The sequence below is a fragment of the Diplotaxodon limnothrissa genome, linkage group LG3 (assembly GCF_057381915.1).
Source record: "Diplotaxodon limnothrissa isolate DT_005_m linkage group LG3, D_limnothrissa_male_GT1.1, whole genome shotgun sequence".
In the NCBI taxonomy this organism is placed as follows: Eukaryota; Metazoa; Chordata; class Actinopteri; order Cichliformes; family Cichlidae; genus Diplotaxodon; species Diplotaxodon limnothrissa.
Window position 1 is genome coordinate 37,573,538 of NC_140598.1, and position 14,314 is coordinate 37,587,851.

Here is a 14,314-nt window from a genome sequence, read left to right on the forward strand (position 1 = left end):
AACAACATCGGCGTGGTGTTACTTGTTTGCTGTTTTCGCGATCGCGTCGCGCATGAGGATATCACCAGGTAAACTCGCCACATTTTTAAACATTTTGTTGTTCAACAGCATCAAGACTGACGGAGTGTGTTTGAGACAACCTCACAAGTGTCACAGATGACACATTTGGCGTTTTTTTGCTGGTTTGTCGGTAGCAGCTCCTGAAACGCAAGACTGCCACACATCTGTTCGACCAACGCCAGTTGATCTAAACGCCAGTAGATCTGGAACACCGGCAATCAGTTTCTGGCAGACAATCACTTTTTGGCACAACACCGGCTCCCGGGACGTGACGTCATCAAGAAACGCCTCAATAGCGCTTCACAAAAATCTGTCTGGACTCGGGTTAATCGGCTAACATTTAGCAGCCTCGATACAGAACTATCACGTTAGTGTGGATCTGATACAAACGTCGGTATCGATCCACTCAGCCTGAGTTGAAGCAGCGATGAGTTCAGCTCAGTATCTGAGAGAGTTCATCAAGGAGAGACTAACTGCTGTTTGTGAAGAAATCTTCTCAGAGGTTCAAAAAACCATCGTCCAGTATGAGGAGGAGATCAACCGTCAGCACAGACTGCTGGATATCAGCCGGACACCCGACAGAAACTCACACATCACAGGTATGGACATGTTTTTAACTCTGTGCTGTTCAAGCTCAGATTCTTCGGTATTTAGTTGATTGGTGATAAATCTGAAAGTTTATCAGCATCTCCAGGATTTCTCTAAGCTGATGTTAGCTGAGAGCAGGAAGCTGTTACTTTGGTGATGAATTCAGAGGAGCAAACGGTGATAGTTGAGGAAGAGCACACATACTCTTAATGAGACAGTGTGAAAACTGTCTTCTGACTAACATTGATGAAGATGAGCGTCCACACCAACTGTTTATTCCATTTATTCTCCATGAGAGCCTCAAAGTGAACACACACAGTGACTCCCCAAAGCATCAGAACAAAATCTGTCCACATTACAAATAATGCTGTAATTAATGTCTTTACATCTGCAGCAAAAGCAAGAAAGCAATCAGTGGTTAAAGTTTCTGTTGACTGAAGCAAAGTATGATGTCTAAATGTGTCACATGTTAGTGATGTTAATAGGCTCAGTCATTCTTAGCAGGCTGTGCTGCCTCCATCAATAAATGTGCAAAAATAGGATAAATGTGAAATAGACCTGCTCATAATCGGTCACATGACAGGCTGACCCAACAGCTCCTGGCCAATCAATCCATTCACTTCATATTTCTATTCATATAGTACTTGTCATGGGAGTAGATTTAGTATCTGTGTCATACTTGAAGCACTGTTTAAAAAGTAACTCACGCAAAACAGAATTTCTTTTTTTGCAATAATCTTTAGTTAAAAAAATGCAAATACAAAAGATGATGATCCAAATATTTCCATTTACAACTTCTTCATCGTATTTTGACTAAACACGGCAAATGCAGTGACCCTGTATTGTTCTGTTCATCTGTGATCCTTCTATCCTTTCAGTGTCTTTTCTGATAATGCTTAACATGAAGTAACGCTTTCATGACTTTCAGTATGATGGTGCCTGTGTTTGGCTCTGCCGCTGCCGGGTGCAGTTTGTCCCACTCTAATTTTGTGTTATTCTTCTCTGCCCTGCTGTTCTCACTTCGTGTCAACGATGTACTGGCTGTCTTGGTGTATGATCCCCTGTGTAATGGCTATCTTTGTTTCTTCTTGGAGTTCTCTATTTCTCTTATATCTAAAATAAGAGTCTGGATGGACAAGAGGCTGTTTTACGCGTCGGTTTGTGCAACAACGGCGGTAAAACCATCGTGTCGCTCCGCCATTCGCTTACTTTATTTCTCACAAACCTTTCACAACAAAAGCACCATATCCTTTTCAGGCTTTTCAAAATAAAACATGTAATAACTATAAATGGCGCTAACATTCCGGCCCCTAATTGTTACTGCTAAGGCATAACAATTACATATTAACACAATAGAGCGTCATTTAATATCAACACTCATAATCTAACTGGCTTAACCAAACATTATATGAAACATAAGTCATATGTGTTGAACATATATCTGTTACACATGAGGCTGATATTCAAACTGTTGCCTCCATTTCAAGCAACAAACATAACTTGTCGATAGGCCTCTCCAAAACGCTAGTTTTGGTTTTGACAAACACACGTCTGACAAGTCCATGTGAGTCTGGAACTGTTCTCTCAACCTTTCCCATTAACCAGGAACTTCTTGGTGCACTGTCATCAACTATGAGAACAACATCTCCTGGTCTCAGATTTCTCCTAGTCACTAACCACTTCTGTCTTTCTTGTAAAAGCGGCAAATACTCTTTAGTCCAACGCTTCCAAAAAATGTCTGACAGGTACTGCACCTGTCTCCACCTTTTTTTTGCATACAAGTCCTCTCTTTGAAACAATCCAGGTGGCAGTACTGGCTGCCCTTTAAGAAGAAGTAGATGATTAGGTGTAAGTGCGTCTAAATCATTGGGGTCATTAGACGCTCTTGTTATTGGCCTGCCGTTGACAATTGCTTCAACTTCACATAGCAATGTCCGCAAGCATTCATCATCCAGAGGTTGCTGCTTTAGGATCTGGTTAAGAATTCTTCTAACTGAGCGAATTTGTCTCTCCCAGATTCCTCCAAAATGTGACCCTGCTGGGGGGTTAAATATCCAGGTGATGCCCTTTTGCATGAGCATTTCTGAGATTTTTGAATGATTTCATCCCTTGATTGCTTCACGCATTTCCCTTTCTGCACCCACAAGGTTAGTGCCATTGTCTGATCTCATGACAGACACTTGACCTCGTCTTGCAATAAACCTCCTGAATGCATTTATGCAAGAATCAGTCTCAAGTGAGTGGGCAACTTCTATGTGTATTGCTCTAACAGCAAGACATGTAAACAATACACCATATCGCTTAACTCTGCTGCGCCCATGCTTGACCTCAAAAGGTCCAAAATAGTCTATGCCCACATTTGTGAATGGAGGTTTGTCAGGAATCAGGCGATCTTGTGGCAAGTTTGCCATTCTTTGTTCACCAGGTTTCGCAGATGTCCTTCTACATGTTACACACTTTGACAGGATCTTTCTTATTGCTGAATCTGCCTGTGGAATCCAGAATCTTTCTCTCAGCCTGGATAATATGTAATTCCTTCCTCCATGGCCTGTTTCTTGGTGAATGTGTCTCAGAATCAAAGTAGAAACATGATGACCTTTAGGGAGAATCACTTGATGCTTAACATCTACTGGTAGTGCAGACTCATGCAACCTACTGCCAACCCTTAAAACTCCATCCTGGACAAAAGGATCCAGCTTCACAATGTGACTGCTCCTTTTAAGCTTGTCACCTTTTTGAAGACTTGCAATTTCTTCTGCGAAGCTTTGATTTTGACAAAACTTAACAATCTCAGTTTCTCCCTTTGCAACATCTGCAGTGGTAAGTGAAGATCCCTTAATACATGTTTTGAACTGCTGCATTTGACCTGCAACCTTTTCAGATTTCCTTTTACTGCTGTCACAGCCACTTGCTTGTGACATGAGAAGCTTCCGATGCGCACTTAACCTGCCAAGCAGCTGCTTGAACGTAAGTATACAGGAAACTGCCTTTTTTAGACGGTACCAGTCTGAATAGTGAGAGATCAGTTTGTTCACTGGATTTTCATGTAATTTTGTAACATCCACACTCATCACCTCTTTGACTTCGAAATCATTTTTTGGTATTTCTTTAATGTCCGGTGGAATTGGCCAGTTTTTCTTATCTTTTGTCAAAAACTCTGGCCCAGCAATCCAGTTTGAACACTTCATGAATGTCTCTGTGTTCATTCCTCTTGAAGCGTGGTCAGCAGGGTTTAATTCAGAGTTTACATACATCCACTGACTTGGTTTTGTGTTGTCTCTAATAAGTGACACTCTATTTGCTACAAATGTCTTAAATCTGATGTTCTCGCTGGAAATGTACTTTAAAACAGTGCTACTGTCAGACCAAAACACAGATTCTTCTTGTGGCATTTGCAGCTCCTTTCTCATGAGCTTGTCCATTTTTACAGCAACTGCAGCTGCTGTCAACTCCAGACGTGGAATTGTTATCTGCTTCAGAGGAGACACTCTGGACTTGCCCATAATGAATGAGCAGTGAGTTTCTCTTTTCTGGTTTGTGATACGGAGGTAAGTAACGACTCCGTAGCCTCTCTCACTGGCATCAGCGAAGTGGTGCAATTGTGTAGATATGACCACTCCAAATCCAGCAGGTTTCAAACACCTGTTGACGGTAAAGCCATGAAGTTTTGAAAGCTCTGAATGCCAAACTTGTGACCTTTGAGCCAGTTCAGCTGGGATTTCCTCATCCCATGAAATCTTCCTGCCACATAGCTCTCGCAGGATGATTTTTGCTGTCAGAATGACAGGAGACAAAAAACCCAATGGGTCATATATTGCACTTACAAATGAGAGGATGCCTCGCCTAGTCTTTGGCACAGGTTTTTCAGTTATCCTGATCTTGAATACATCTGTCTCTGTGCACCAGTTCACTCCTAGGACTCTTTCCTCTGGTAGTGCATCATGTCTCAAATCCAAATCTTTCATCTCTTTTGCTCTTTCCTTTTCAGGAATGGAAGCAAGGACAACTCTGCTGTTGCTCATCCACTTTGTTAAGTGAAATCCTCCACTCTCACACAATGCAGTCAGGTCCCTGACCATAGTACATGCCTCAGTTTCATCTGAAACTGACAGAAGACAATCATCTACATAAAAGTTGTTCAGAACAGCATTAACTGCTGCTAGTGGCATTTTTTCTTTAGCATCTTCTGCTGCCTTTTTTAGTGCATAGTTTGCACAGCTTGGGGAGGATGTTGCCCCAAACAAGTGCACCATCATTTTGTATTCTTGCAGAGGTTCATTCAAGTTCCCATTTGGCCACCAGAGAAAACGCAAAAGATCACTGTCCTCTGGAGGTACTCGCACCTGGTGATACATAGCTTCTATGTCTGACATCAAGGCAATGTGATCCCACCTAAACCTTGTTAGTACCCCAATCAGTGTGTTCGTTAGGTCTGGCCCTTGCAAGAGTTCTTCGTTCAGTGATTTCCCTTGAAAGGATGCTGCACAGTCAAAAACTACACGGAGTTTTCTTTTCTGAGGGTGGTACACCCCATGGTGTGGTATGTACCAAACTCTCTCATTTTCAGGGGTAGTCTTTGTGTTTGGTACCTGAACTGCGTAGCCTTTATTCAGCAAGTCAGACATGAAGCTCTGATACTCCTCGTGAAACTCTGTTTCTGATTAATTTTCTTTTCAGATTCTCTGCCCTCTGCATTACTGCACTGCGGTTGTTTGGCATTTTGACAGCTTTGTTTCTCAAAGGAAGACCTATGCGATAATGACCATTAATCCTTTCAGCTGTGCCATTGACAGAATCCATAAACATGATGTCTTCTCGTGACATTTCCTGTTTTTCCTCAGAAGCTTTCTCTGGAAAATCATAGTTGAGCTGTTGCATCAAAAGATTCTCAACATTAGTGACAGAGATGCGATTTACTGAAACACTCAGCTCTCTGTCAGAAGGAGTAGAGCAAGAATCTCTCTTGAGAGGGCCATTGATAACCCAACCCAGGAATGTTCAAACAGCATATGGACCGTTATCTTTACTATGAATAATCTCCCATGGTTCCATAGCCTTGTGCACATCGCATCCTATCAAAAGTCCAATGTCTGCGTCTGAATGTGGGAACTTGATTTGCCGAAGATGTGGCCACCTTTTTAAGTCATCCTGTGTAGGGATGTTCTCTCTAGACACTGGAATGTCTGCATGAGTGTAAATGTCAGGAAGATCTATATAGGTGTTCTCATTTAAACCACACACTTCTAATCCTGACAGGTGGTAACTTGTCACCATCTTTTCTTGTCCCATTGTGCGAAGCATGAATTTTGTCTTCTTACCTTCTACACCCAGTTGTCTCATCAGTTTTTCTGAACAAAACGTGGCTTGGCTCCCATTGTCCATGAATGCATAAGTCTCAATCAACTTATTGCCTTTCTTCAACTTAACCCACACAGGAACGATCGATAACACATGAATGCCTTTTCCGGCCCCCGTGGCTCCACAAATTCTGCCTGAAGTGTGTGTTTCATCACTTGTTGTGGGAATGTCTGAGACATTTCTCTGGATGCAATCGTCTGCCTTACTGTCCTCCTCCTTTGTCCAATGAAGCATACTTGGATGTCTCTTAGAGCAGTACTCACACAATGATCTTTTCTTACAGTCCTTACTCAGATGACCTTGTGTCAGACATGCAAAGCACAGACCCTTTGCTTTAAGGAACTCTAGTCTTTCTTTGTAAGGCTGGTTTCTGACCTTTTGACATTCTGCCAGTGTATGGAGTTTTTCACAGTATATGCATGGTTTCTGGAAGGCATTGCTAGTGTGACAAGAAGCACTTTTGTTAATTTCAGGTGACCTTTCATTTGCAGCTTGTGTTACACTTGTAGCAAATGTGCTTCCCCTTTGCCTGGATGATCTAGTCATTCTCACATTTGCAGATGACTTTGCTTTGTCTTCAGCATCCTTAATGTCACCATACAAAGGATCTGCAGCTATTTTTGCTTGTCTGTTTATGAATCTAACCAGATCTGAGAACTTTGCTCTCCTTCCACTTGTTTCTTGAATGTCAAAAGCAGAGACTCTCCACATTTCTCTCATTTTGTATGGCAGTTTAGAGACAATAACTCTGAGGTTCGTGGGGATCTCCATCTCTTGCAGTTGACTGATGTCTTGCATTGCATTGTTACAACCAGTGAGAAACAGTGAATAGCTATGAAGAGCCTTTGCATCATCTGTTTTGATTTGTGGCCAATTGAATGCTCTGTTCATGTAGGCAGTTGCAATTTTCAGTTCATTACCATAATGACAAAACAGCAACTTCCTTGCCTCACTGTAGCCTTGTTGAGGATTCATGTGCTGACAACTTCTTATTCAACAAGTGTTCATGAAACAAAATGGTCTATGACACAAAGCTGAGGCTTTCGTAGTTAGTGTCATCTTCTTAAGACCAAAAACACTGTCACTGACTTATTTGTAAGAAGTTGAGAATCGCAATTGTTCAGTTTTAACACGACTTGTAGCTTAGCAGCATATCATAGTCCAAAACTTTATCCATGAAAGCTTATTTCTTCTTTTCTTAGATTCTTCATGCATACAGCTCTGTGCACTTAACTGACTTGCTGTATCAAACTTTGCACGATCTCATAGCGATGCAGTCGTCTTGTTTGGGAGCATGATGGTTTTACTTAATGTAATGGCTATCTTTGTTTCTTCTTGGAGTTCTCTATTTCTCTTATATCTAAAATAAGAGTCTGGATGGACAAGAGGCTGTTTTACGCGTCGGTTTGTGCAACAACGGCGGTAAAACCATCGTGTCGCTCCGCCATTCGCTTACTTTATTTCTCACAAACCTTTCACAACAAAAGCACCATATCCTTTTCAGGCTTTTCAAAATAAAACATGTAATAACTATAAATGGCGCTAACACCCTGGTTTAGCTATCCATCTGATCCTCTATGATGCCTCATGATGTACAGGCCAATCTCTAAATTACCATTAATTGCTAAGTTTCTAGAAAGGGTTGTGACTAAGCAACTTATAACAGTTCTGGATAAACAATGCATTTTTGATAGGTTTCCGTTTGGCTTTCGTAGAGTTCATTCCATGGAAACAGCTTATCTTATGGTCTCTAGTAACATTTTGATGAGTAACGATGCAGGAAAATGCTTTGTTTTGTTGATGTTGGACCTCACGTTGGCATTTGACACCGTTTACTACCACATCCTGCTTGAAAGGCTCAACTATTGGGTTGGTGTATCTAGAACTGCCTTGGAGTGGTTCTATCTACATCACCTGTGGTTTTTCTGTGGTGGTCTCTAATTTTAGGTTATCCTCTACCTCCCTTACTTATGGCGTCCCTCAAGATTTGGTTTTGGGTGCTTTATTGTTAAATATATCTTCTCCCCTGTCAGCATATAATGGGCTCCTTTGAGGACATTTTCTGTCACTGTTATGGTGATGACATTCAGTTGTTTATGTGTCTAAGCAAAGTTTCCCTGGATCGTCTGCAGGTTGTGCAAAACACTGCAGCTAGGCTTTGACCAGATCCTCTAAGTCACAGGTGTCGAGGGCTGGTTTCCTGCACTTTTTAGATGTGTCCTTGATCCAACACATATGGTACCAGCACATATTTCTGATCTTCTACAGCCCTATGTCCCTAGCAGGTCACTGAGATGACCTAATCAGGGCCTACTTGCTATACAACACACAAGGATGAGAACTAAGGGTGATAGAGCTTTGCCACTGTGGAACTTTCTCCCTCTAAGTTTAACAACTGTGGACTCAGTAGCACTTCGTGACTCTGTCCAGAAAGGTGCTATATTAATAATTTTCTTCTTTATTTATTTATTTATTTAAAATTAAACTCAAAATTTCACAATAATGTTAAACTGTAGTCAAACTCGCCCAATGATTATAACAGAAAATAAAAGACAACAGGATTTGCACTAAACGTGATCTCTATATAATCCATATGTATGGCTCTAAAAGCACCTTACAGAGAAAAACCCAACAATCATATGACCCCCTATGAGCAAGCACTTTGGCAAGAGTGGAGAGAGGAGGAGAAACTCCCTTTTAACAGGAAGAAACCTCCTGTAGATCCAGGCTTAGGGAGGGGCGGCCATCTGCTCCGACTGGGTGGGGTGAGGGGAGGAAGACAGGACAAGGACATGCTGTGGAAGAGAGCCAGAAATGAATATGAATTCAATTCAGTGAGTTGTATAAAAACATAATGAGTAAAACAGGTTAGTAAAGAGGAAACACAGCCTTGACCTATTGCAGCATAACTAAGGATAAAAATCTGAATATCATTATTGTCATTGTAACATACAACAAAATTAAGAGCACTCTCTGTGGTGTCAGAAACAAAAAGTTATATAAAATTTATAAAAATAAGGTAGAACATGGTAATTCAATATAATAAATAACTAAAACCTTATTCAACATAAACTCTGTTGCACAGGATTTCATCCGTTGCACTGTACTTGTCGGATTGTGAAGAATGTATAATGTAAATCCAATTTTTCTATCATGGAACCCTGTGGAAGTCTATTATTAACCTTAATGTATAAAGAGCACTCTCAATTTACATGAACAACTTGGAGTCTATTAAACCAAACCACCACAGTGCAGTACCTTTAATACTTGCAACATGCTCTAATTGATCAAACACTGCAGTAAAGTCTAGCAGGACAAGCACAGAGATGAGTCCACTGTCAGAGGCCATAAGAAGATCATTTGTAACCTTCACTGAAGCTGTTTCTGTACAGCAATGAGCTCTGAAACCTGACAGAAACTCTTCAAATAAGCCATTCCTTTGCAGATGATCAGCAAGCTGTTACAACTACTCTTTTGAGACTTTTTTTAGATTAAAAGTGGTTTGGAGATCAGCCTATAATTAGTTAAGACAGCTAGGTGAAGTATATGGGTTTTTAAGTAACAGCTTAATTACCGCTAATTTGAAGCCCCGTGGTACATAACCGACTAGTAGTGATAGGAAACACAAATTAATGTTAGGACTTCTTTAAGCAGTCTTGTAGAACTGGGTTCTAAAAGACATGTTGATGGTTTGGAGGAAGTGATTACTTAAATGTAATGAGAAAGATCAATTGGAGAAAAAGACCCTGCCTCTTGCCCTATAGCAGCTGGGATAGGCTGCAAATTCCCACAGCCCCGATAAGTGGAAGAGAATGGATGAATTGGAGGTAATTTTTGTTGTGTTGTTTACATTTTTAGGACACAAACATAATGACATAGTCAAATAAATCTGGGTATCATCAGCATAGCTGTGATAAGACAACTTATCAACTAACTCCTGAAAGATTTCACAAAAAGGAACCATATGCAGATTCAATAAGAGGGCCCTGTGATTTGTCCCTTGTAAGACTCCACACAGCATCATGGTGTTGTGTGATTAGTTTGCATCACTGTAGACAAAATGATCCCTACCTTCAAGGTAAACAAACTAAGGATTTTTCCTGTGAGACCAAATTAATTTTCTAACTATCATGATCTATACTAGGGCCGCAACGATTCGCTGAGTAACTGGACTAATCCTCAACTAGGGGTGGGCGATATAAACGATATACGATATAAACGATATAAATTTGGCCAACGATAGAGATTTTCACTATATCGCTCTATCGCGATAGCGCATGTTGATGATGTCATCAAGCTGCGCCTGTTTTGGTCGAAAGCATCGCAGCGGCTAAAATCATTATCATCTGCAAATTATACCGACAGTCATAGCAAAGAGATGAAGCACTTTTGAAATATGGGGAAAGCCAAAAACTGCGCTTCCTCCACTTCCGTAACATTGATTCATTAATGTTGAATTCTCTCGCAGCTGTTCTATTCCCATGTTGTTGCAGTATATTAATAACTAACCTTGTATTGTGGATGAATAATCTCAGTTGTTCTCCTGACTGATGTTTGGCCCGTGTATAGCATCCTGCTATGCGATTGCATTTGTCCCTGACCACCAGAATCTCTCACGTTAAATTTTAATGAGTGGAAAAAAGTTGGCGTTCATCCTCCAGCTTCACTGTGCTAATGTTATGCTAACATAGCTGTGTCGGTAGCAATCACGTAGCACAACATGTTTGGGTGGAATCTAACGAGCTAACTTCCTGTTAACTTCTAACTCCGTTAAATGTAATAAATTCTGTTTTCATGGATGCATGGATGTTAAACTTAATTGTTACACCTGGTAGAGCAACAACGCTGATGATTTTATTAAAGATAAAAGAATTTAGACCGTTTTTAACTCTCAGTATTCGTTTGACTTTGGGACCTGAAGTGGACGGAGTTTTGGACCCAGATTACTCCACGAAGCTCCTCACTACAGCAGCCGTAATGCTCTGACAATCCATCAAGCAGTGCGGCTTACCAAAGTTGTACTAAAACATTTTTGAACAGATTTCTGCACGCCAAAATCGGTTCGAGGTCAGTAAGCACAACCAGAATTCATACATAAGGCACACTCTCGATTTTTGAGAAAATTAAAGGATTTTAAGTGTGGCTTATAGTGTGGAAAATACGTTATACAGAAGAAAAGAATATATCGCGATATATATCGTTACTGCACGTGCTTCAAATTATATCACGATATGAATTTTAGGCCATATCGCCCAGCCCTATCCTCAACACAAAATTCTTTGATTTTTGTGCACTTTGCAGCACACTGTTACGGATTCAAATATTGGGGATGGATTCAAGAGGAAAAACCACAATAACAACACTGGTCCGGCCGGGTTGAGTCAAACGATGATTTTAATGATCACACGCTTGGGAGATGGACACCGTACACAGACAGCCTCAGATCTCAAAATGGTGGAGCATTGATCAAACTCTTATAGCCTCTGGTTTTCCCACCTTATCATAAAAGCCTAAACATTCACATTCTTTCTCTCACACGGCGCCTAAGCTACGACCTTGGCTCCCTGTTTATCTGCTCCTGCTGAGATGGGGCAGAAAACTCCAGCATGTTCTGTTCTCTTCTAATCAGACAAATAAGGCGATGACTTTCTGCGAACAGTATTTCTTATAACTCAGCAGTATAATGCATCATAAAACAATATCATTCATTCACAATAAATCAGCAGTCTACTTTAATGCAAATCAGTTTAACAAATGCAATAGTTATCAGCTTCTTCTAATTCAGGAGAATAATGCAAACTAAAACTACATAATAATTCACAATCTTTAATTAGGGGTCTAACATGGCATAAAATAATATTACAATCCCATTACAGCATAATCACTATACATACACTTCCAGCCCAAGGGAGTGAGACAGACTATGTGTGAGGCGAAAATGTCAGATTACTCAGCAAAAAGATCACCCATCTTTTATTGGGTGGACAGGTGTGACTGTGTGTCACTAAGTCACATTTAAATAGTTGTCTGACCTGACTCCACCAATCAGAAACAGCTTGTTTGTGATTGGTTCATTTGTTTACTTCTTTACACAGAAATGCAGAGAAACTCTTGCTTACTTACCCGAGATTAAGACCTTTCCACATTAAAACTATAACACTCGGTGACAAAGTTTTCACATTGTAAACAGAAAGAGATCATTCTACTAATAAGAGTGCCAGAACTAAACGATAACTTGCGTCAGTGCTCAAATAATTTGTCAAATTTTGTACACTTTAAATTTCACTTGTATATGTGAGACACATTCTCACTGTGGAGAGACCTGTTAATGTTTCAGATCAGAACATATTTTCTCAAATGTTTGTTTTTCTGTCACCCCCACCCCCTACATTTGTCTTTTCAGACCTCCAACAGCAACATGTCATTGAGAAGGAGGAGGTTCTTACAGACCAACAGGTCTGTATCCAAGAAAGGAACTCCAGTCTGACTGAGGAGGACCCAGAGCCTCCACAGATTAAAGAGGAACAGGAGGAAGTGTGCAGCAGTCAGGAGGGAGAGCAGCTTGGACTGAAGCAGGAGACTGATGCCTTCATGGTGACAGCCGCTTATGAGGAAAGTGCACACACTGAATCAGAAACAAACGTTGAGCATCTCCTTTCTCACAGCTTTCCTGAAGCAGAGAGCCGAGATCAGAAAGCAAGCCAGCATGTGGACTCAGGATCAACTAGAAATGCAGAGCTGAAGAAGAGGAGACATCACAGCAATGGAAGTCACAGTCAGAGAGTAGACAACCCTGCTGTTTCAGAGAATCAAAGTAAAACTGACACAAAGAAAAAGTCTCTGAAATGTGACGTCTGTGGAAAACATTTTCAGTTTAAATGTCACCTGAATGCACATCTCAGAATTCACACAGGTGAGAAACCGTATTCTTGTAGCACCTGTGGGAAACAATTCCGTCAGATATCAGCTTTGAAAAATCATGGTAACTGTTACACAGGTGAAAAACCATATCCTTGTAGCACTTGTGGTAAAAGATTTTCCTATAAATCACATCTTGAGTCTCATGCAAGGATTCACACAGGTGAGAAGCCCCATATCTGTACCGTTTGTGGGAAAAGATTCAGTCGGCGTGCACATTTGTATTATCACTTAAAAATTCATACAGGTGAGAAGCCGCATCTTTGCAGCACCTGTGGGAAAGGATTCAGAGAGAACTATGAGTTGCAACGTCATGTAAGAAGGCACACTGGTGAGAAACCGTATTCCTGTAGCTTTTGTGAGAAAAGATTCAGTCATCTCGGACACGCAAAGAGACACATGAAAATCCATACTGATTAAAGTTTCATGCTTAGAAAATGTTGGACAGCTGTGAGTGGTCCTGCCATTTTTGTTTTTGTAAATTAGCCTCATGGGGCCCGTTCTTCGTACGTCGCTTACTACATCCAAGATCAAATGACACATCCAAGATCAAATCATCGCGCTAACCGTGAGCTCGCTAATCCGGTTCCCCGAACACACCTGCTGTTGACGATTACTACAGCTGGACGCAGGAATGTGACATCACTGGGTGTCGTAAAAGGGGCTACGCATCGATAGTAGAAACATTGATCGGCAACCCGCTGATTGGTCGGCGAAAATGTCGAAGGGGCGTGCTCGGTAATTTCCGGCAGCAGAGCAAGAACTCATGAGTGAGGGATTTCAGGAGTTTCAGAGTTTAATTAAAACGCAAGAGAACACTGCAAAGGCTGCAAAAGCAAGGAGAGAGGGCTGGCAGAAAGTTGCTGACAAATCAAACTCGTAGGTAATTTAATAATAATAATAATAATGGATTGGATTTATATAGCGCTTTTCAAGGCACCCAAAGCGCTTTACGATACCACTATTCATTCACTCCCACATTCACACACTGGTGGAGGCAGCTACGGTTGTAGCCAGGCTGCCATATCGCGCCATCGGCCCCTCTGGCCAACACCAGTAGGCGGTAGGGTAGATCTATCATATGACACTATATTGTCCAATATCATATGGCATTATATTATATTATAATATGTTATATTATATCCCCTTTCACATTAGAGCCACAACAGGACCCACAAGAACATGGGAACAAGTAAAAGTGGAATACAGGAGTATTCTACAGAATGGTAATATTTATCTCTTAGATTGCTTTGCGTCTCTTGGCAAGGTAATACTGGCCTGTAATACTCTGTTAGTTTGTTCATAACAGCAACCAAGAAAAGGGCAGAGGAAAAAAAGACAGGTGGTGGTCCTGCACCCCCTCGTCAACAAGTTGGTTAAGTAAATAATA

General features: G+C 41.0%; 1 protein-coding gene across 1 annotated transcript; it reads left to right on the forward strand.

The window, feature by feature from the left end:
- The first annotated feature begins 487 nt into the window (after nucleotides 1-487).
- On the forward strand, nucleotides 488-13,344 carry LOC146635707 (uncharacterized). Its single transcript, XM_085350196.1, has 3 exons — nucleotides 488-659; nucleotides 12,410-13,087; nucleotides 13,172-13,344. Exons 1-3 carry the CDS (start codon nucleotides 488-490, stop codon nucleotides 13,342-13,344), a joined length of 1,023 nt encoding a protein of 340 aa, XP_085206322.1.
- Nucleotides 13,345-14,314: the final 970 nt, after the last annotated feature.